We start from the raw sequence: 23,725 nt of genomic DNA, 5'->3' as shown, positions 1-23,725 counted from the left end.
TCTGAGGTCTGCCGCACACTCAGAGACACACAAAGCTCTGCTAACTACCTTATTTCAGCCCTGAGCACTTTGGAGAGGGAAGGGATGAATAGACGTGGAATGATAACACAGAAAAAGAAAAAAAACAGATTGAAATGGAGGATGGCCAGAGATGGAGATAGAAGCCAGAGAGCGGAGACAGATAGAGGTGGGTATTGGAGTGGGTCCTCAGTGGGATAGAGCACAGCGTGCGTGTGTATGCGTGTGTGTCTGAGTGCGCGCGGCCGTGTGTGCAGACCACCCTTGTCCGTAATGAAAGCCAATCAGCTTGGGTGGCAGAGGCGTGTGCTGCAGGAAGAAAGCCAATCCACTGAACCTAATGAACCGGGATTGGAAATCAGAGAGAGGCAGAGAAGAAAGGAGAGAGGCACGGAGGAGAGCAAGAGCAATGAACTCATCGCCTTGCAGTAAGGAAACAAAGTGTTGAAAAGAAAAAGGAGATAAACAAAGATGAAGGGAAAGGAAGGGAAAAAAAAAAGATGATCTTATCCAAGAAGATGCAAGCACAACAAGAAAAGTAAAGAAAAATATCAAAAAAAAGGAGGAGAAAAAGAGAGGGGAGAGAATGAGGGGTCAACTCGGGTTAATATGAGGAAATCAGCCTCTGCGTTCTCGCCTTCCACACACAGCAAGCTATGAGATTGGAAACCTCGGCCCTTTCGTTCACACACAAATACAAAGGACGCACGGAAAGACACGCACACACCAGAAGCTGTGTTCGTGGAGCTTGCTGGAAAGCCCCTGGGGTTTATAAGTTCACGGGGTCAAATCCCCTTAGGCGGAGGATAATAGCAGAGGGCTACATATCACAACAAAGAAATGCACTGATAAGACGCGTGTGATCGCTGCCGAGATTGTGCGTGTGTCTGTTTCTAGGCTGAGTCCATGATTAGAAGAGGATTTTGGGCTGTTTGTGATGGTTGGGACAACAATGTGGTTCGTGCAGCGTTTTTGCCTCAGAAAATGTACAAACACGAGAGATTTTCTCACTGATGAGGAGGTGAGGGAGTGAAGCTTACCCATGTCCATGCTCTTGGACGCTCTGTTGCGAGGTACGTTGTCCTTAGCATTTTCTGCGTAGAAAGCTTGAGCGGCGCGGGACACCTTCTGAATCTCACTGCAAAACAACAATCAATCGGTTAATCGAGTCAAGTTCGAGCTTGTGCCCTGGCACAAAAACAACGAGTCGTAGTAAACAAAATTTGAGCATCAAACTCAAACAGACGATTCAATTTCCTGCAGTCCAGATGGCATGATTCAATAAAACACCAGCACGCGCCGTCTCCATTCAACTTAAAGGGAAACTACTATATCGTTAGCTTCATAGCATAATTGCCTAAGTCATTTGACTAAGTCAATGACTTAGGCACTTATGCTATGAAGCTAACGATATTGATGCCAGACACTTCAGTGGGATAACGTAAACATGCACTGTAGCCTTTTAGAGCCAACGAATCACAATCACGCTGACCAGATTTACTTGGATTGACAGATTTGTTCGATTTATTTGATCTTTCATATGATGAAGCATCACTGAGAGTGATGATTTACAGAGTTCCCACGCTTATATGTGCATTATATTCAGTTCTATTCATATAGCGCCTAATCACAACAGTTGCCTTACATTGAAAGTGAGAGAAAACAGCAACAATCAGATGTCCTTTGGCCAAACACTTGGCGACAGAGGGAAGGAAAAACTCCCTTTTAACAGGAAGAAACCCCGGTGCAGAAGGAAGCTTAGGGAGGGGCAGAATTTACACAGTGATAGTATTGTGTTATATAACCCTGGGGGTACATGAGCTTCAGTGATTGAATGAAATCTCTTTTTCAAATCTCTGTGCTTTGAAAAATGCTCTACATATAAAGTTATAAATATTATCATCATCATCATTACAGGAAGGCCCCAGCTAGCCAGCCGGCTTTAGATTTGAACCCAGCAACCTTTTCCTGTGATGTGCCAGTGCTAACAAATGCACAACTATGCCCAAATTATTATATGATCATTATGGAAAAACACAATTTTAATAACAAGTAAACTGTTATTGAGTAATCACTGCTCGGTTCCTGCCACATCTTATTTGGGCGAAGTTCAGACTTGGTAACTCCAAAACGTGACATTTTCTTCATTGACATCCGTTCCCTGGGTTGTTTTCTTGTTTGTCACCAGAACACAGCTAAACTTCAGGTCACGGTGTGCAGGCCTGCTCTTATTCTTCTTTCCACAAATCATGATGCTCCCTTCACCATCCATGCTTTCAAGCAGGCACGACCTTTTAGTGTTTTTAGCGTGCAGGGACATTTTTTGTTACATTTGTCCAAAGAATGGTGAAAACTGAAGCTTCCAGGCGTGCTACAAAATATCTTTGGAGAATTGTGACTGCTTTCAATTTACATTCATTTATTTATTAAGTGTTATTCTTATATTGTTTACATACTATAAGATTTTAGGAAGTTGGGTACATTTTTGCAGGTACTTTAATATTATGTGTGTGTTCTTCTTCACCTCGGTGTGATTTTTGCAGGACATCCACTCTGAGTAACCCGAGTCTTAAATTACCGCTACCATGCTTTCATTGCTTTGTCTAGCTTCATATATCTTCCTGATGCTATGCTAAAGTCCTGTAGCAATCTGGGTAGCACTTTCTAGATCGCTGTTTACAGAGAGGGGCAATCCTACTGGACGGCCTTACATTAGGTTTTCATTTTAGTTTAGTCGGATGGAATTTTTATATGATGATCAGACCACCTCTTTTTAATCCAAAACACAAAAATCAATATTTGATTTGAGGCTCAACACTGCCCCAAAACAAAGGGGCGATCTACTTATGCAATTGAGTGCTTTATCTAGAGCGTCAAATCAAAACTTATGTCTACATCCACCGAATATAGAAAAGCATGGGGGGGGGGAGAGATCCCTTTTTTGTTTTTCAAAGGCCCTGACAGCCTGCTGACAGAACATCTCCTTAGCAGGTAATCCTAATGAAGCAGGTAGGAAATTGGCGTTTCACATAAATTTCCTGTGTTTCTGTTCTCAGTGTGTCAGCCAACTGTACAGCAGGATACTAACAGAAATATCACAGCTCTTTCTGAGCCCATGAACTCCTACAGAATTTATTCCATTATGCTATCAGCATATAATTGGTTTTGCGTGATGCAAATAGGCTACTGCAATTAGACAATCTAGTCTAAATAATGCATGTTCACAATGTCATATTTAATGTAATGGCTCTACTTTATCTCATAACACAGAGGGCCATATTAAGAGCGCCATTAGAACATAACTCTGTAAGCCTATGTGTGGAGTTTAATAGAGGGTTGATTATGAAGTATTCTATGCAGTGTGTGTGTGTTTTAATGGGGTGGGGTACCTGTTGGATGAAGGGTTTAGCAAAAACTCTCTGTTCATTTCCTCCACAGTGCCAGGGGAGGGCGGCGGGGGGAAGTCTTGCTGCTCGTCGTCGTTGCCGTAGTGACCATAGCTGTCATCGGCGACCGCAGCAGGAGATGGAGCTGAGCAGAAACAAAAAAAAAAAAAAGTAAAACATTTTTTAAAAAACAACAACAACACAGATTTTGTTTATCAGGATGAATCAAAGCTTTTCTCAGGTTGTTTGTTCATAGCTTTCACTTTGATTTTTGCTGGAGACGATATCAAAAATAACCCTGCCTGAATTAACTGCAGCATCAATCCTGAACGCAACAAAAGCTTAATAAACGATGAGCGGCAGCACACAATCACGAGATCTCATTTTAGCAGCTGTATACTTCTAAATATTATCAATCAGTGGTGACAGGGCGCGTCACATATTTAATTACAGGCGCGATGAAAAATAGCGTGTCCTTCAATCGAGGATCGATACTGACGATGAAGAGCTCAGCATTACGTCAAAAATAGATGCAAACTAAAAAACAGACACAACAATCGTTTGTAACTTATTTGAAACACTTCCTGACGCATTTCCATAAACTGTAAACCCCCAAGAGTTTATCGCACTGTAAACTCTTTTGTGTTGAAATCCACCCTCGTCGTAAAACTCCACTACTGTTCCACTGTGACGGAGGGCCGACAGTGAGAAAAAACATCCCGGGCTTCCCATGGGGGTGAGGGAGTGGGAGACGAGGGAGAAAGAGATAAAGAATGAATTTAAAACAGTTTGTTAGTCCTTTTTTTCCCCTTTTCTTTAACACAACAGCACGCATGCCGCACAATATCCCGTATGCAAATCTGGCCCACTCAGGAGCTTTTTCATCAGCGTAATGATTCCAAGGTCAGATCTTTTACACATGAAAAGCAAGCGGCGCGTTCAGAAAAACACAGTTAATGACTTCCCTTTCTCCTGCTAAAAATATGCAGGGGCGAGAGTGAGGAGAGATCCAAAGACAGAGCCGGGGAAAGATGTGACAAATTTGTAATGCGGTGCTATAAAATGCTCAGGGTGGCTGCTACAGTGACCTAAAAAACACTATGGTATCAGGAGCCTTGGCTGGATGTCACGCTGTGCAGTGATGGCAAATACACACACACACGTAAATAAGCTAACGCGAATACACACACACACAAACAAACATACTGTGTGTACATACTCAGCTGCAGATAAGGGGAGTACACAAACACTCTAAGCCTAATGTTGACTATCTGACAGTTCAAATGGACAAACAGCGTGCAGTTGTGTGCTCACCACTTCCAGATTTGCTGTGTGTGTAGTTGTTCGGCGTAGCTGGAGTGTGACTCGCACCATTCATGGTGGACTCAGTGTTCGGAGCTCTGGTGGGTCCTGAAGGTCTCTGGTATGAATCGTGGCTTCGAAGGTCCTGTCAGCAAAGAGGGAGAAGAAGAGAAACTCTGAAAATGGTTGTCAGGTTTCAGATGCAAGAAAATGTGTTTCTTTTATTACGCAGTAATGAATGAGTCTCTTTTATTTCACTTTTACCACATTTTTAGATATCACTGCTACAGAATACTAGCACCAGATTCCAAAGTACACAAGCGTCAAATTTATAGCCTGTTAACTGAATCCTGCTTTCAAAGGTATACTGTCTTTGTGTTTTGGCATGCTGGAGGCATGCTCTTGAAGACGTACACGTTTTTGTCTACTGGTGTCAAACCAGTAAAGCAGTCTGGTTCGTTCGGTCAAAAGGACAATAATAAATTGTCGATCTTTAATCTTAAATGTCACCACAATGTGGGGAAGAGGCTCCAGGACAGATTTATCAGCTTGAGCACATCGTAAGGGGCAGTTGTGAAACAAAAGCGCAAACGACCAGCAAAATGCACAATGATCTGATCCCTCCAACCACTTCCTGATATGAACGTAACCACCAATCGTGGTGTAAACATTAACAAGAACCGATGTGCAACGAGTATGTACCAGGAAAATATGTAACCAGTGCTTGATGTGCGGTCCTTAGCTTGTCCTGTATCCTTCTGCAAGTCGAAACAGAGTCAATTTGCTAGAGAAATCTAGCACTAGACTGTCAACAAAAATTTTTTTATTTAACAACTGCAAACAGCTGTTGTGACCAACTGGTCAGCCCACGGTTGAGAGTTCAACACCCTCAACCTCGGTATGTCTTGTGAAGACAGTACGGCGTCTCAGGTCTTCTCCTAAGTGCTTTACATCATATTTGTCTGAACAACCCTTTTCTGTGCCTGCTTATAAGTACAGGTCTTTTCCACTTCTCTTACCTATGGTGTGCCACAAGGCTCTGTTTCGAAGCCCTTAGTGATTCTGTTATATCTGCTCCATCTGCAGCACTTTCTGAGAACTTTTCAGGACATTTGTTATCACAGCTACACATTTAGTTATATATCTCCATTAAGTCTCAAGGTGTTTCTAAGCTACAGATCTTGCAGAGGTGCTTTGACTCTATTAAAAGGATGGGTGACATTATTTTCCAACTTAATAAAGAAAAAACAGAAGTCCTCGTTTGTGCCCCTGACAGATTTATGTCTAAGGTAATGGAAACTCTCGATGGCTTTGCCATATTTGCCAAATCTTTTTCCTGTGGAGTAACCCGACTTTTACTTTGGAAGTTCATATCTCAGGTTTGCTCTTGCTTTTAATCAGTTATGAAATATTGCCATGTTAACTCATATCGAGTTACACTCTGAACTGAAATTGTTATTCATGCATTTTTCATCACATCTGGATTATTGCAATTAATTGTTCACTTATCTAAGCAAACACTCAGTGCAACATTTGCAGGTTGTTCAGAATACGGCTGCTCAGTGACTCACGTCACGTTGTTTTTGACCAAACCGGCTGGTCCAATTTAAATTTCTAATCTTCTCAACTTGATGCGAAATCCACACAAAGAAATGGATACTGTGACCATTAAGAGATGTGGAAACTCAGATGTCCTAAATGATCCCTAAAAGATACCCTGTAATATTACACTGTAGTGACTCTTTCTTTGACTCCTGTTTGAATAAGAAAAATACACTCCCCTGAATAACTGCTCTTTTTCTATATATATACGTGTGTATACGTGTGTATACGTGTGTATACGTGTGTATACGTGTGTATACGTGTGTATACGTGTGTATACGTGTGTATACGTGTGTATACGTGTGTATACGTGTGTATACGTGTGTATACGTGTGTATACGTGTGTATACGTGTGTATACGTGTGTATACGTGTGTATACGTGTAGATAGATAGATAGATAGATAGATAGATAGATAGATAGATAGATAGATAGATAGATAGATAGATAGATAGATAGATAGATAGATAGATAGATAGATAGATAGATAGATAGATAGATAGATAGATAGATAGATAGATAGATAGATAGATAGATAGATAGATAGATAGATAGATAGATAGATAGATAGATAGATAGATAGATAGATAGATAGATAGATAGATAGATAGATAGATAGATAGATAGATAGATAGATAGATAGATAGATAGATAGATAGATAGATAGATAGATAGATAGATAGATAGATAGATAGATAGATAGATAGATAGATAGATAGATAGATAGATAGATAGATAGATAGATAGATAGATAGATAGATAGATAGATAGATAGATAGATAGATAGATAGATAGATAGATAGATAGATAGATAGATAGATAGATAGATAGATAGATAGATAGATAGATAGATAGATAGATAGATAGATAGATAGATAGATAGATAGATAGATAGATAGATAGATAGATAGATAGATAGATAGATAGATAGATAGATAGATAGATAGATAGATAGATAGATAGATAGATAGATAGATAGATAGATAGATAGATAGATAGATAGATAGATAGATAGATAGATAGATAGATAGATAGATAGATAGATAGATAGATAGATAGATAGATAGATAGATAGATAGATAGATAGATAGATAGATAGATAGATAGATAGATAGATAGATAGATAGATAGATAGATAGATAGATAGATAGATAGATAGATAGATAGATAGATAGATAGATAGATAGATAGATAGATAGATAGATAGATAGATAGATAGATAGATAGATAGATAGATAGATAGATAGATAGATAGATAGATAGATAGATAGATAGATAGATAGATAGATAGATAGATAGATAGATAGATAGATAGATAGATAGATAGATAGATAGATAGATAGATAGATAGATAGATAGATAGATAGATAGATAGATAGATAGATAGATAGATAGATAGATAGATAGATAGATAGATAGATAGATAGATAGATAGATAGATAGATAGATAGATAGATAGATAGATAGATAGATAGATAGATAGATAGATAGATAGATAGATAGATAGATAGATAGATAGATAGATAGATAGATAGATAGATAGATAGATAGATAGATAGATAGATAGATAGATAGATAGATAGATAGATAGATAGATAGATAGATAGATAGATAGATAGATAGATAGATAGATAGATAGATAGATAGATAGATAGATAGATAGATAGATAGATAGATAGATAGATAGATAGATAGATAGATAGATAGATAGATAGATATAGATATAGATAGATATAGAGATATAGATCTATATCTACAGTGGGGCAAAAAAGTATTTAGTCAGCCACCGATTGTGCAAGTTCCCCCACCTAAAATGATGACAGAGGTCAGTAATTTGCACCAGAGGTACACTTCAACTGTGAGAGACAGAATGTGAAAAAAAATCCATGAATCCACATGGTAGGATTTGTAAAGAATTTATTCGTAAATCAGGGTGGAAAATAAGTATTTGGTCAATAACAAAAATACAACTCAATACTTTGTAACATAACCTTTGTTGGCAATAACAGAGGTCAAACGTTTACTATAGGTCTTTACCAGGTTTGCACACACAGTAGCTGGTATTTTGGCCCATTCCTCCATGCAGATCTTCTCGAGAGCAGTGATGTTTTGGGGCTGTCGCCAAGCAACACGGACTTTCAACTCCCGCCACAGATTTTCTATGGGGTTGAGGTCTGGAGACTGGCTAGGCCACTCCAGGACTTTCAAATGCTTCTTACGGAGCCACTCCTTTGTTGCCCGGGCGGTGTGTTTTGGATCATTGTCATGTTGGAAGACCCAGCCTCGTTTCATCTTCAAAGTTCTCACTGATGGAAGGAGGTTTTGGCTCAAAATCTCACGATACATGGCCCCATTCATTCTGTCCTTAACACGGATCAGTCGTCCTGTCCCCTTGGCAGAAAAACAGCCCCATAGCATGATGTTTCCACCCCCATGCTTCACAGTAGGTATGGTGTTCTTGGGATGCAACTCAGTATTCTTCTTCCTCCAAACACGACGAGTTGAGTTTATACCAAAAAGGTCTACTTTGGTTTCATCTGACCACATGACATTCTCCCAATCCTCTGCTGTATCATCCATGTGCTCTCTGGCAAACAGACGGGCCTGGACATGCACTGGCTTCAGCAGCGGAACACGTCTGGCACTGCGGGATTTGATTCCCTGCCGTTGTAGTGTGTTACTGATGGTGACCTTTGTTACTTTGGTCCCAGCTCTCTGCAGGTCATTCACCAGGTCCCCCCGTGTGGTTCTGGGATCTTTGCTCACCGTTCTCATGATCATTTTGACCCCACGGGATGAGATCTTGCGTGGAGCCCCAGATCGAGGGAGATTATCAGTGGTCTTGTATGTCTTCCATTTTCTGATGATTGCTCCCACAGTTGATTTTTTCACACCAAGCTGCTTGCCTATTGTAGATTCACTCTTCCCAGTCTGGTGCAGGTCTACAATACTTTTCCTGGAGTCCTTCGAAAGCTCTTTGGTCTTGGCCATGGTGGAGTTTGGAGTCTGACTGTTTGAGGCTGTGGACAGGTGTCTTTTATATAGATGATGAGTTCAAACAGGTGCCATTCATACAGGTAACGAGTGGGGGACAGAAAAGCTTCTTACAGAAGACGTTACAGGTCTGTGAGAGCCAGAGATTTTCCTTGTTTGAGGTGACCAAATACTTATTTTCCACCCTGATTTACGAATAAATTCTTTACAAATCCTACCATGTGAATTCATGGATTTTTTTTTCACATTCTGTCTCTCACAGTTGAAGTGTACCTCTGGTGCAAATTACTGACCTCTGTCATCATTTTAAGTGGGGGAACTTGCACAATCGGTGGCTGACTAAATACTTTTTTGCCCCACTGTATATAGAGATATAGATAGAGATATATATATATATATATATATATATATATATATATATATATATATATATATATATATATATATATATATATATATATATATAGAGAGAGAGAGAGAGAGATATCTATCTATCTATACATCTATATACATCTATATACATCTATCTCTATACACAGATAGACAGATAGACAGATATAGATAGATATATATATATACATATATAGATATAGATATATATAGATAGATATAGATATATATAGATATAGATATATATAGATATATAAATAAATAAATAAAAGAGTGGCTTCAAACTGCACAAAACTAAAGCAGCAAGGAAACATCGCCTGGGATAATTTTCATGAAGGAAATCCTACAAATGAAAAATCAAATGTGAATTTTCCCGAGCCAAGAGCAATTGCAGTCAAGTCCAAGTCAACAGCAAAAAGGGCGGATTTGCAATAATCTTCTTGCAGTTCACTCACTTCTTGCAACTAATGGATTACAATTCAGCTCAGATGGTAATACTAGATCAGGGCTCGGAGGAAATGTGAATAGACTAAAACAATCCTCTGAGGATCAGATGTGCAGTGGAGTTTAAAAAACAAAAAAAAAAGAATTCTGGTTGATCAAAAGTGAGGAAGAAATATGTCACTGATGGAGACTCAGCTGTGACCAGGTCCCTCATCAGCTAATGTTTTCTGAAGTATTTCCTAACTTTGATACAGAAGATGGTAGCTTCGCTAACAAAATTAGCAAACATACACATTTAGATGCACTTCTGGGAGTCCTTATTAGAAAAAATGAGTAACTGCAGTGGAAAATCATGTGATACCGTTCATGGGTACACTGAAAACACAATAATTAAGATAATCCTGAAAGTGCTGACAGGCACATTATAAAACAGCCATCCAGAACTACAAAGGACCCTCACCCCGCAGCTGGAGACAGGGACTAGCAACGGTGATGGGAATCAGTGCTGCTGGCGGATGAAAGAAGCCTGCTTTGGTCAAAGAGATGGGCGCTACAGCTGTCAAACACACACACAGCAAGCAAAAGCAGACACCGACACACAGGCTTAAGACTCGGCGTACAATAATGAAAGGTGTTCCAGCAGCTTTCTGATATCAAAGTGTTGGGTGGGGTGCATTCACAATGTCACGCAGTCCCTGGGGTATCATTAGTAGCTACCATACATCTTAATATGTCACAACATCACAGCTGTCAATCACACTGAGCTCGTATATGGGTGCCGTATGAATGTGCACACAAAGTTGTGACAGTTTTTCCGCATCTGTCACTAACATAAATCCCATCATTGCTGCCCATCTGCCCGTCCGTCCGTCTATCCATCCATCCCTTGGCCTGCGGTTTGCCTCAGGCTTTTAAAGCTGCCTGGCAGACAGGCAGTCAGATATCTTAATCCCACAACAATAAGTAAACAGGGGTGTGGGGGATCTGTCTTTGCAGACAGTCTTAACCTACAGCTGCATAGAAAAGGCTTCAGAGAGGCTTAGTCCTGCCTCAGCCTACCGCGTCACCCACCCAACCCTCTTATCAATTGGCTAGACGTGGAGAGCAACGGAGGAACAGAAACCGTTCCACATGACTTATATGTCTATCGTTTTGCCAATTACGATCCCTTTTTCACTGTTTATCAGTCTACTTAGCCTTATAAATGCTTAGATACCTACGGTAGGTCGTCACATGCTTCCTCGAATATGATGCAAAGTTACATCAGAAAAAACGCAAATGTCAAACTCATGCTTGCACTAGAGAGAAAAATCACAAGCTTTATAGATCTCCTTCTGTGTATGTTTACTTACATCTGTCAAAAACATTTAAAACCCTATATATCCATGCTGAGAATACCTACAACATCCAATTACATCTGACTACAAGTTTGAGTAAATCAGAACCTAGGCAAGTCCAGTGATTCATTACTTAAACCTAAACAATGAAATACAACATCTGGGTGTATTTAAAGCAAAAAAGTCATTCTTAGATGTAACAAGGTAAATGTGGCAGTTTATCATGTTTAGGACTTCAGGCCCTATAATCCAGTGCTCACCCAAAGCCAGCTCCAGACAGAGGCGGGGATGCTGACGGGGGTCAGGGCGTTTCGTTTTAGGAGCCGTTTGTTTAATCAAAAGACCAGACTGGCTGTTAAGCGGTGAGACAAGAAGGACTATGCAGATAAATACTGAACTTTGAACTGTGTTTGATAGCTTTTATCCAAAGGCTTGGATTGATAACAAAGATGCACACACGCACACTGGGACGAGGCATAGACGAGATGTAAATGCCACAATGTGCAGGTCAATGGCAATCAACCCATGAAGTCTCCCTCTGTGTCACGCAGTCTCACCAAGCTGCTGTGAAATGTGTTTTGAAGCTTTTGGAGTAAACGTTTGTGTCAAGTTCAGCTTTTTCGATCCACGAACTTGAGCTGCTTTTTAAGATGAACATAACCTTTTTGCATCCTGTGTGATTCAAGAACCTTTTAGTTTGCTTCAACAAACAAGTCCTCTGAACTCTCTGCACAGAAAACCATTTGGTATTAAAAAGCGTTGCACTGTAACGTACTTTTCGTTGCATATTTAATTAAATGACTTGTTAGTGACTATGAACATGACCTGTTAGTTCATCGCATAATATACATGATATATATGCTGTATGATATAGATTTTTCTATGTTACAGCTTTAAACAAAATGTATATTAAAATATGTCTTAAAAATGTATTATAAATATATTTTATTTATAATAAAATATTTCATATATTTTAATAAATAAACGTAATAAAACAAAAATGTTGAGTCGTGTGATTTATGTTAATATTGGGAATTTTAAGTTGCTCAATTCTGAGGAAACACCTTCGTTTATGCATGAAGGAACAAGGACTAAAACCCAGACAGAAAAGAGACACCAAGCCCAAAACAGGGGGAAGAGGGAAGCAATAAATTTAATAAATAAGAGCAGAGCCAAAAAGAAGAAAGCTGCTGAAAACCCAACAGGAAAAACAGGCATGCAGGAGGCTTCACACTAGCTTTATTTAAACAGAGGAGAAACACGCAGGTGAGACAGGAAAGCAAGAGTACATCCTCTTAAAAACATGGAAAATAAAAAAGGAAAACTTCACACAGACAAAGTAGCGGGTTTAACAGAAAAAGAGAGCTAAGTTTAGTGATTTAAACCAATGTGACAGAGAGGAGAGTCAGACGCAGTGATGAATTTAGTACTGCATCGAGCTATGAGTCACTTTTTAAAAGGGGAACAAAATGGTGTGGCAGTTAGCGGTGCTGGCAAAGGGAAAGCTCTCAGATAGATGAATCTGCTTCCAAACCACTGATGGCTAAAAAAACTGTACTGTAGTCACACTAAGAGAAAAAACGTTCTCCCCATAATTTCATTGGTGGTAATGCTCATAACGTTACACAGATAAAAATGAATATTTTCCCAAAGTGCTTTGGTTTCATTTCAATTCCTTAATTTTCAGTTAAATCTTTTCTGTGTGCATGAGATCATCCACACACTTAAGACTCAGTCAGAGCTGAAAGTATCGTCTGGTCAGAGACTGATTGTGAATGCAATTATGCGAGTGTGCGTCCACGTAGCTGTCTGCAGATCTGTGTGTGTTTCTGTTACTCTGACCGCGAGTGGGTATCTTGCTGTGCGTAGGCGAGTCCCCGTACATCTGCTCTGCCATCGCTCGGATGTTTTCGGTGTAACTGTTACTCTCGTGGTCGTGGAGATCATCCAGCGTGCGGCTACGCGTGTGCCTGCCCTCGTGGCCGCGTGTGCCCACGTCACGCTGCGTGTTGCCCTGAGAGTCGCGCACACTGTGACCGCATGCGTTATCGAGCGTGCTGTGGGCGTGCGCGTCCGTGAGCGTTTGGCTGCATTCACACCTTTCCCCATTTAGATTTCCCTCTGTCGGCTTGTTTGAGCTGCGCACTGTTTGGCGGTGCTGTGCGTACTCTCCGTCATCATCGCTGCACTCATTACCCCTTTGTCTGAACCCAAATGTGTAACCGCTACGCCCGTGAGTGCGGCTAAATCCATAGGTGTATCTGGTGTGCGTCTCCCCTGGCCTCTGTGCGTAACGCTGCCTGTGGCTCGGAGGCAGCGGCTCGGTCGCCCGCCGCCTCAGCGAGGGGAGGAAAAAAGACGAGGAGCGGGGAGGCGGAGATGGCTGCGATTGGTGGCGGCCGTCACCCGTTCGTACCTGTTTGCTGTAGCCGGCTTGAATGTTGGGTTGATGGTTGGTGGAGATGTTTGAAGTGGAGTTGGCATTCCCCATCTGCAAAGCAAAATAAAGTCATTTTGACGCATTTATAGCGACTGAAGTGGCACAAAGCTTATCGAAGGCCTCCTAAATAAACAACACTGTTATCTGCTGCTTCTTGTTTGGGTGTCAACTTAAACTTAAAGCTGTAAAAATCGCCTACCTTTTCTCTGGGTTGATTTTTTATTTTGCGTGAAAAAAAAAAAAAAAAAACTGTCACGAGAATGTAGCTTATGCAGTCTTAACAGCCAAACAAATCACACAGCATGACAGTCGCACGGGGAGCCTTTATTTTCATTATTTCTATCCAAAAGTGTTTATGAGAAGCACTTCTCTACGATGACTGAGCTGAGGGGCTTTCTGAATACTGGAAAAGGTTTTGTTTGTCACAGAAAAAAAAAGAAAAGAAAGAAAGAACACCATCTGTGTCACTCCACAATCAATTTAACTGGGTTTTGTAAAAAGATTTAGTACTTCAGCCTGATTTCACATTGCCAACCCACTTACTGTTTACTGTATAAGCAGCACTTTTTTTTTTTTTTTTTAAGTGTAAGCCTCAAATGATGACAACATGAGAGAAAAAAATCATCCTAAAGCGAATTATATGTTTAATTGATTCTGCTGTCAAAACTGTGGCAGCTGCTTATGATGTGAATAATCTTTGAACGTATAAGGGTGTGCAGAGGATTTCATAATGCAGCAGGCATTCCCTAATGTACCCGAATTCATCCAGCCCGACTCTGGGAATCTAAAACTTTTATTTAGCTCATAAGGAAACATGAAAAAACATGCAAAAGTTTTGGAATAAACGGGCGTACTCATCGCCTTGGATATTTTCTGGATTAAAGAGTTGAAAAAGACTGATGTCTGCAGGACTGTATCAAGACAGAGCCATCGTGGCTCCTTCCAAGCCACTGATGTGAACCTCTCTGCTCTTTCCAAGGCTTCAGACTCCAAAGACCTCCAAAATTACGCCTGAGCACTTCCGTGGCCTAAAAACGTCACTGCTTTCCATCAGTTAAATTTTTTTTATTAACAGCAACATCTTAGTTGGCGATGAAGCTCTCGATTTCTGAAATACAGCTCTCAAAAAAAAAATCCCACGATGCCACAGAAGTTGGCTCTGGGATGACAAAAACAAAGCTTGCTGTACCTGCTTGGGCGCTCGGAGAACAACCACCTGGATGGTGCCTCTGGTGTTTCCTTCCGACGACATGGACCGCCTCAGGCCCTCCATGGCGGCGTTGTTGGAGCGCCCGACCAGCGATTCGCCGTTCACCGCTATCATCTGATCGTTTATACACAAACGGCCATCCTGTTGGGAGAAGACGACCGTTAGGTGCGCTTTAAGAGAAAACCTGAACGTGTCCTTTGCGGTCACACTTTATTTACTCAATTTAAGTAAAATAATAAAATGAGATCAAAGTGAGCAGAGCGTAAAAAGATTAAAACGAACTAGAATGGGTACTGATAAAGTTTTAAAAGTAAGGAAGAGAAATTTGGAGAGGTATAAAGTGTGTGTGGGTGTGTGAGAGAGAGGCCGAGTGGGAAAGAAGAAAATGGAAGAAGGGGTAGGCAAGAAAATTGTAGAGTTAGCAATCTACTGAGAGCGAGAGAGCCATGATAAATACATAGAGCAGCTAATGGAATAGCCTCCGTGGGCACTAAATCACTTCTAAGTGTTTTAAATAGCAGCCTCTTGTAGAGAGGCAACACAGAATAGTGCCCTGGAGGGAGAGCAAGGGAGCGAGGGAGGGAGGGAAATGAACGATCCAGTGAGGGAGAAGGAGAGAGAGGGGATCAAATGAAGAGAGTGATGCAAAAAGGCAATAAATGAAAGAAAACACAAGACGACACAGGGAGAGACTCCTGTGTGTGAGAAAGTCTGAAGATCCCATTATGGTCAGTGCTGCCCTTTGACCCCACCGCATTAACAAGGCACCGTTTAGGCTGACCTCAAAAATGACACCACACACACACACGTACGCGCACACCCAGAAGCACACCCAGAGTTTAAGGCCTGGCATCAAATTCAAGGATGGCATCAAAAATTGATGCTTATCCCAAATACGGCAGACGCCTGTGATATTCCCCATTAATTCCTTCATTTTCCATGTAAGCAGCTGCAGCACGATACATGTAAATTTAATTTGTTTTCTCAGCATACTCTTTGAAATGATCGTGTGACAGGATTAGGGGTAAAGTCAAAGAACTTTCTTTTTTTTATAATATATATATATATAATTGAGGCCCCCGGCCTGACACCCCTCCTCCCACCCTAAAACTATTTAATGGAAATAGGTTAGATCTCGCCACGTCTCTTCCTCATCTCCTCCTTTTCTGTGCCTGCTGTGTGATGATGTGTGTGTGTCAGTCAGGCTCAGGGGACGCCCGGGTTCCCCCCTCTGCACCGGCCTGCCGCTGCAAACTCTCATCAGGGCCCTTAGCTGCTTTTCATTAGCATGAATCGACGTCGAGGAGGAGACACACGCACACATACAGTATCTACTCAGCGTTCCTGCTGAGTGTCTACACTTTTCAATTTTCTTTTTCGCCTCTTAGCGTCGCTCTCTCGTTCGATACAGCTCATCTCTTCCTTCTCAGATTCCCTCCCTTCTTGCACTCGTTCACCCGCTGTCTTCTTTCATTAGGCTCCTTCCCTCCGTTCCTCGCTGCTGTCTGTCTCCCCTCCCTCGCTACTCTGTCCCAGAGACCAGTTTCGCAGCCAGCCGCAGATCTTACGACGACATTCTGTCGGAGCGCTATCCGCATCGGCAGATGTCTGAAAACTACTTCTGAAGGCACTTTTGGGAGCCTCTGTCTGGCCTGCCTGATCCCAGAACAGCCATTTATCTACAACGGCACACTCGTCTTTGCGCCTCCTTGTCGTGCAGAGCAGATCTGGGGGCAGCGACGAGAGGCGCAAAGACTTGTGACATTTGCTGGCGGACACAGATTGAGGCCAAGCAGAGGAGTCTCCAAAGTGCTGAAATAGGATGTTTTTTTTCCTGATGCACTCACAACTTGAAGTGAGCACTGAGTGATATAGATAAGACTGCTGCAGTGCTTATGTGACAAGGCCACTTGGGGTCAATGGGTGTCAAAGGTTAAGGGAAACCAAGAGGGGGCGGGGTTGGAAGCAGAGAATGACAGGAAATGGGAGAGAGGAGATGACAGGAAATGACAGAGAAAGACATCAGAAAACAGGGGAAATAGAGCGACTAAATAAAACTAGATGAAACAAAAAGAAAGACAATAAGAACAATCCCCATGACATTTCTTCTATGTACCTGGGAGAAACAAAAACTGAATAAAACGATCAATCAAAGAAGCCTGAACAGTTTAAGTCTGAGATTTTAAAAAAAATTGCAGATCGATTCCTAACCTGTAAATCCCCCAGGAGCCGTTTCTGCTTAGAACAGGGGAAATATTAGCTCATTTCAAATGACAATTAAAATGCCTTTTTTGTTCTGGTGAGATGGATTTTTTTTTTTTTTTTTAAAGAAACATGTCAACATACAGGTCTTCTTCTGTCCTGTAAAAATATAGTTTTTCACAGGACTGCATAGAGTCCTGTGAAAAACCAAGTACACTCCATGATTCGGTGACTTGCAGAACTACCTTTAGCAGCAATAGGTTGAAGTGATGGTTTTCTCCGTCTCTCACATCACTGTGAACTTTGGCCTGCTCTCCTTTACAGCGTTGGTTTGGGGGACTTTATTGATGCACAGCTCTCTTAAGGTCGCACCAAAGCACTTTAATCAGGTCTGAGTTGGACCGCTTCATTGTAGGTTTTTCTGCTTGCGGTCATTGTCCCGGTGGCCTCATATTCAACTTCTAGAATAATTTGTTATGAGTTTAATGACTGCAAGGTGCCCAGGGCTGCAAAACAAGCCCAAATCATCACCCCTCAACCATCGTGCCTTAGAGGTGGTAAGAAATATGCTGGGTTCACCATTCTACCCAAGGATGCTGTGGCGCGCAGAGTGAAAGAGCCAGGGATCGAACCACCAACCTTCCAATTAGCAGTCTATCCTTTCTGCCTCCTTTTTTCCATCTGTACTTTGAGTCTTGTGGTTTCCTCAGATACAACTTTGGAAACCTAAGCCATTTTTAGAGAGAAGAGGCTTTCTCCTGGGAACCCTTCCAAACAAGCCCTACTTATTCAATTAGGGTTAGCAAGAGTTTCCATAATGAAATTACTAATACAATGAATAGCCTTTTAAAATGAGTAATAGGTCAGAGGGTTGGTTGAATATTTGAAATACTAAGTTAATAGTTGTAGATGGCTGAAATACTGAAAGTTATCCAGATCCAGTTTAAAATACAGTCACCTGAATGTGAAAGGTGTTGGAAGAGTTTGTGAGGGTTATGTCAGGTGAAACAGGCTGGGAACCATTTGTTAACAATTACACTGAGCTCACAAAGTGAGCTGTCTGTTAGCCCCCCAGCAACCCTGAACTGGATAAGATGGATGGATGGAAGGAAGGAAGGCAGGAAGGAAGAAAGGATGAATGGATGGATGTTACATAAAAGTGGGATCTAAAGGCCTGAAAACATGGATGTGTCTATTTCATACCTTATAAGCAGCCCCTCCATGAATGATTGACTTGATGAAGATTCCCAGGTCCTCTCCGGTCTCCCTGGACTTGTTCCCCTTTAGGCTGACCCCCAGGCCGGCCGAGCCCGTTTCATTGAGCGGGATCTCGTACATCAGCTGCTCCCTGCCATCCTCCATCACCCGACTGCTCAAGTCCTCCCCTTTCTGAAAAACAGTAAAGAACAGAGGCTCAGGTGTTATGTAAAACACTATAATCTGTTCACACATACACCTAGAGCATACTTTACATGATAACTGCTGAGTGTGATAGCTGATGAGTGAGGCAGGAGCACCATACCCAACTGAACTGACTGATAAGGCATGTACCTACAGCACAGTGCACCGACTATACTCAACACCACGAAAAAAAAAAAAAAAGGAGGAGTGAGAGATGGATTAAAGAGATGGAAGGCAGCTGTGGGGAGTGAAAAAAAAAAAACTGAGAGAAAAGGAAAGGAGACGGCAGGAGTGTGTGTTGTGTACTGGAAAGACAGATGAAGGTGTAGCGAGAAAAATAAGCACGCTACTGTAGAGAGGTTATTCCATTTGGAGATGAAAGGCGTAGACGGAGAGCAAGCCATTTCTAAAGGAAACATAATAACCTTTTCATACCTCCTCCTGGAGCCCTGTGGGGGAGGAAGGGGAAGGAGAGGAGAGGAGGAGGGGAGAGGATGGTGGCGCAGAGGAGCATTTAAAAGTAATAACCCGTCCCTGAGGTATATCCACTTCTTCTCTCATTCACCCCCCCACCTCGTTACATTTCGTCCTAATCTCTCAATCTCACTATACGTCCCTCCCTTCTCCACCTGTGGGTTCTTTCCTCTACTTTCTGACGCTCTTTTTTTCTTTTCACATCCGCCACCCCACGCCCACACCCTACCCGTCTGCTGTCATTTAATGTGAGGAAAATGACCAACAGCAGCACTGCTCCGAAAATGAGACGAAGGGGAGTGAAAGCAAGGGAGAAAGAGGCGACGGAAAGAGAGAAAAGGAAAATGTCTGTCATTAGAGGACGACAAAATGGAGAGCAAGCAAAAGGGAAAATGCCAGGTTCAGACACCCAGGGGGGAAAAGAAAGAAAGAGAGCCTGCGGAGGGGAGTCTCCTCAACACCACTTCACTCCCAAGCTTCTTTTTTTTTTTGAGAAAAGAGATGGAAGGTTAAGAGGGGTTGTGTGTATATGCTTGTGCTACACATCTCTCGCTCTCTCTTTTTATTCTTGCTCGGGTTGAGGCGGAAAGTATGCGAGAGGTTTCAAAAAAATACGGCAGAGACAATAGGCGCTTTAAAGTCAGCTCTGACTCATAAGATAAGTAAATGTCAGATTGGATTTTGTTAGGAATATGCATATACATTATCACCGCCACGCCGGTTGTCACAGCTTTAAAGATCTGAGTACCCACGGCAGGATTGCGGGAGCCTTACATCACACACCTCACTCTTCAGTGAAGCAGGAATCCATGTTCACATTCCCCTCTCATCGTGGCACAGTGCTGAAGGATGTGGGAGTCAAATATGTCCTCAAGTATAATTTTAGCGAGAGAAAAAGAAAAATTCACTCTTCCTGACTCGCTGTGATCCTCCAGACCTGCAACACCGTCTCCCCCCTTGTCAGCGCTGCTTTGTCTGGGTGCTTAATTAAAACAACAGCCCGTTAAAGCCTTCGAGCCTGGAGGGATAGTCAGCTCCAAAGAGAGAGTCAAACCTCTCGACTAAGTGATGGGAAATGAGGGAAACCTAGAAGGCCGTCTGCATGGTAGCAAAGAGGTAAGCACTGATCCGATACACTGTGCTTGGTCAGTTCTATAAAAACAGTCACCTATTTTCAGGTGCTCAAATTCAGCTTACTTGTAGGCTGCTTTACAAAGAGGTGTTATCAAGTTCTTCTTCTTTTTTAATTAAAAGTGTTATAGCTCTGGGACCACCTGAGAGAAACACCAGTAACAAATACAGCAGGCATCACTGTCATCAGATATGCCCTTGATTAAATCAGAAACAAAGATGAGCTCAGTTGGAGGAGGGTTTCAAAGTGGCATGCACTGTACAGTACAGCAAACCTAGAGCACTTATAGTTTCATCACAATATAAAGAAGAATTAGACAGAGGTGGGAATTAATAAGCATTTGCATCCTGTGTCGTCTTTGGAAAAAGAAACGGTCAGCACTTTTTTTCCATGTGAATATACGATGGCTGCCTTTGATTTCATCCTTATTTGTTTCTCATCTTCTTCCAGTTATCCAGTTCAGAGGGGCTGGAGTCTATCCCATCTGTCACATGATGAAAGGTATGCACTGGATGCACTCACACTCAGACTTACAGCCAATGTAAATCACCAGCTAACTTGACACGCATGTGTTTGGATGGTGGGAGGAAGCTGACTTGACTCTTGACTTGATGAAGTAAATACTGCCCACCCCTGCAGAGGACCGGGTGGGCAAGCTGACTGGGATTTATTCAGCTCATTTTCATTGTACGTCACCAAGTTACAACAGCAGTCATCTCGAGGCCAAAAACCCCACAACAATATAGACATTAGGAACCCGACAATCCAGTATGAGCAAGAGATCTGCAACAGTAGGTGGAAATAAAGAACCAGCTCACTGCTGCAACCAGCTGGAGTGGGAGTCGAGAGAAGAGCACAGGGAGGTGACTAACAAACCAGACAAAGCACAAACTTTGGCAGAGAGACGACAAAGTTGAAGACAATAGCAGCACATGCACAGGAGAGGAAAGTGGAGGTAGTTTAGCAGCCTGAGCCTATAACCTGATCCAGATGATAAGATATAATGAGGCCCGATCATCCAGGACTTTGTATGTGAGGAAAAGGATTTGAAGGATTTGAAATTCCACTCTGGATTTTACAGGGAGCCAACGAATGAGACAGCTCCGTCTTTCCAGTCCCTGTTAGTGCTCTCACTACAACTATTAGCAAACCCCAGTAATAAGGACTTACTTCTTATCAAACTGCAATGTCCCTAATTCAGGTCAGGTCTCTCACACCTCATTTTCCAGTCTTGAAAACAGAGGTTAAAGAAACCTCAGTTCAAAAATGTTCAAGACCCACCTCAGAGTAATATGGATTAGCCCAGAATTGCCCTCATCTCCCTGGTGAGGTCAAGAGCTCTCCTTCTCCTATCTCACGGAAAATTCCGTTTTCAGTGCACGTGCACTGAAAATTTTCCAGTTTCTCCATTACTCTTGTCACATCATTTTCTTGCATGAAGTAAACTTTAAGGTGAGTTAGAAACATTTCTCATTCTGATGGGCCAACAGCTCGCTGGTCTCAAACTCTGCACATACATCAGGCTGCACTCAAATGACAGTACGTAAAAATGTGTTTGAGTTAAGAGGAGACTTCAAATCGGAAATAGGGTCATTTCTGCGTTTTCATTTTACATTCTGGCCTACAGAGGTACCCCAATCTGCACAAAACATTCAAAAATGAAACGATAGCTTTATCGTTACACATCTTTAACTCGGTGCTCATAATCAGTTCCACGATACGAATAACGAGCAAAACCCAACCTTCAAAAGTCACAGAATCTATTTTCTGCTCGAGTATAATTTGAGATTTTCAGTCGGGGCTTATTTTTATCAACAAGGCATTTCAGAGTGCTGCTACTCAAAACCAGAGGCATTACAAAGACAATCTGCTTCTTCCTGCTTGAGAGACACTTGAGAAGACTCAGGTGGCAACCTGGGAGGTTTTAAATACCTCTGTGATCTAACTGCAATAACACACGAGGTGAAGGTGGACACATCAGAGCACAGCAGGCTCTTGAAAAAAAGACACTGAGAAGTTATTAAAACAAGATGTTTATTTATTCTAACTCACTGCTTATTTATATTTATTTACACAACCAAGTGATTCTCAGTAGTGGTCCAACCACGCAAACCCACTCCCACACATCGCTGATATCCCCGCTAATGCCCGTTCCTTGGGGGCAAATGGCATCCTCCAGGCGAGTGGGGCCCCTTGCCTCTCCCCTCCGCTGTTAGCCCTCAGCAATGGATCTTTAACAAGCTTTTAGTCAGGAGTGAGGCCACCCTCTTCAACACCCAAATGAGGGGACAAAAAGGAGCTTTTTCTTACCCCAGGGCGGGAGGCAAAGAGGAGATGAGGGGAGGAGGAGGGGTGACACACGGCGATTACACACAGAGCCTTTTGTCGCTGAGGATTTCTAAATGGGGGGTTTCAAAGCGGGGGGGATTAGCGGTGAGAGCGACATTCAATTAAGATGCGATCTCGCCGCGCTTGACGCCGACGATGGAGCTGCCAATTAATCGCCTTAATGTCTTGCCTCCTCGCCGCTTTACACCTTTACCTCACAATGAAGAGAAAGGAAAATAAAAAATGACTGATTGGGGGATAATTCTGGAACGGCGTGAAGAGCTCCAGACAGGGAAAATAAAAAGAGAAGGAAGAATGACGGGATGTGTACAAATAAAAAGAAGACAGCCAAAGAGGCCAAGTTGATGAAAAAGACAACAGCAACACAGCAAAGTTATTTTTCTCCTCACAACCTGCTTTTTCCTGTGAGCTGGCCCTGGGCTTGGTGGCAGGAGTGGGTCAGCCATGTGCAGAGTGACCCCCCCATCCTGTCCTTGGCATGACAAACACACACTTTCTCTCACGCACACATATATATCCTGCTCTTGACAAAAACCCGCTTAAAACAGAAAAAAACATTACAAAGCAACTCTCTAATCTTTGCCCCGAAACAAAACGAGGCCCCGTGAAATAATGAGCGCGCCGAGCGGAGGAGATGCAGAAATGCTGACAGGAATGAAACTGTGATTAGAAGTTATCACTTTTTAATTACTCAGAGAGTGTGCGCTGGTGCAGGAGATGGGGTAGAAAATCGACGGCTTTTTTGTATCCTAATAAGGAAGCTAATTCACACGCTTTATTGTTATTCTTTTGACTACAACAGACCAGCATGCCTCCCAGCGCCGCTGAGCGCTTTCACAGAACCGCACGCTGCTCATGAAACATCAGTAACTCCCCTCCCTCCATTGAAACTAATCAATCAGCAGTTCAGCCAGTTCCTCTAAAAGTCTACTTTACTTGTACAAGCGAGATAAAACAGACTATATGAGCACCGGAGGAGAGAATCTTATGGGTTGGCAGCGGTCGCACGGGGAGTATAAAAACTAGACTTGCAGTGTCATGCTTC

At 42.1% G+C, this 23,725-nt stretch overlaps 1 protein-coding gene across 4 annotated transcripts in view; it reads right to left on the bottom strand.

The window, feature by feature from the left end:
- The window catches only part of pard3ba (par-3 family cell polarity regulator beta a), a 208,927-nt gene that overhangs the window by 104,634 nt on the left and 80,568 nt on the right, over positions 1-23,725 (bottom strand). For all 4 annotated transcript variants that reach the window (XR_014909557.1, XR_014909558.1, XM_085397617.1 and 1 more), the window contains exons 11-16: positions 18,528-18,713; positions 15,102-15,263; positions 13,889-13,963; positions 4,719-4,851; positions 3,408-3,549; positions 1,059-1,156 (exon numbers count right to left, since the gene is read on the bottom strand). Coding sequence is in view for 2 of the 4 variants with exons in the window: in XM_085397617.1 (XP_085253743.1) it covers positions 1,059-1,156; positions 3,408-3,549; positions 4,719-4,851; positions 13,889-13,963; positions 15,102-15,263; positions 18,528-18,713 (796 nt within the window). In the remaining 2 variants the exon portion in view is untranslated. The remainder of the gene's footprint in view (positions 1-1,058; positions 1,157-3,407; positions 3,550-4,718; positions 4,852-13,888; positions 13,964-15,101; positions 15,264-18,527; positions 18,714-23,725) is intronic.

The sequence above is a fragment of the Rhamphochromis longiceps genome, linkage group LG23 (assembly GCF_057381845.1).
Source record: "Rhamphochromis longiceps isolate RC_006_pf linkage group LG23, R_longiceps_female_GT1.1, whole genome shotgun sequence".
Taxonomy (NCBI): Eukaryota; Metazoa; Chordata; class Actinopteri; order Cichliformes; family Cichlidae; genus Rhamphochromis; species Rhamphochromis longiceps.
This window is presented reverse-complemented; position numbering and strand designations above follow the sequence as displayed.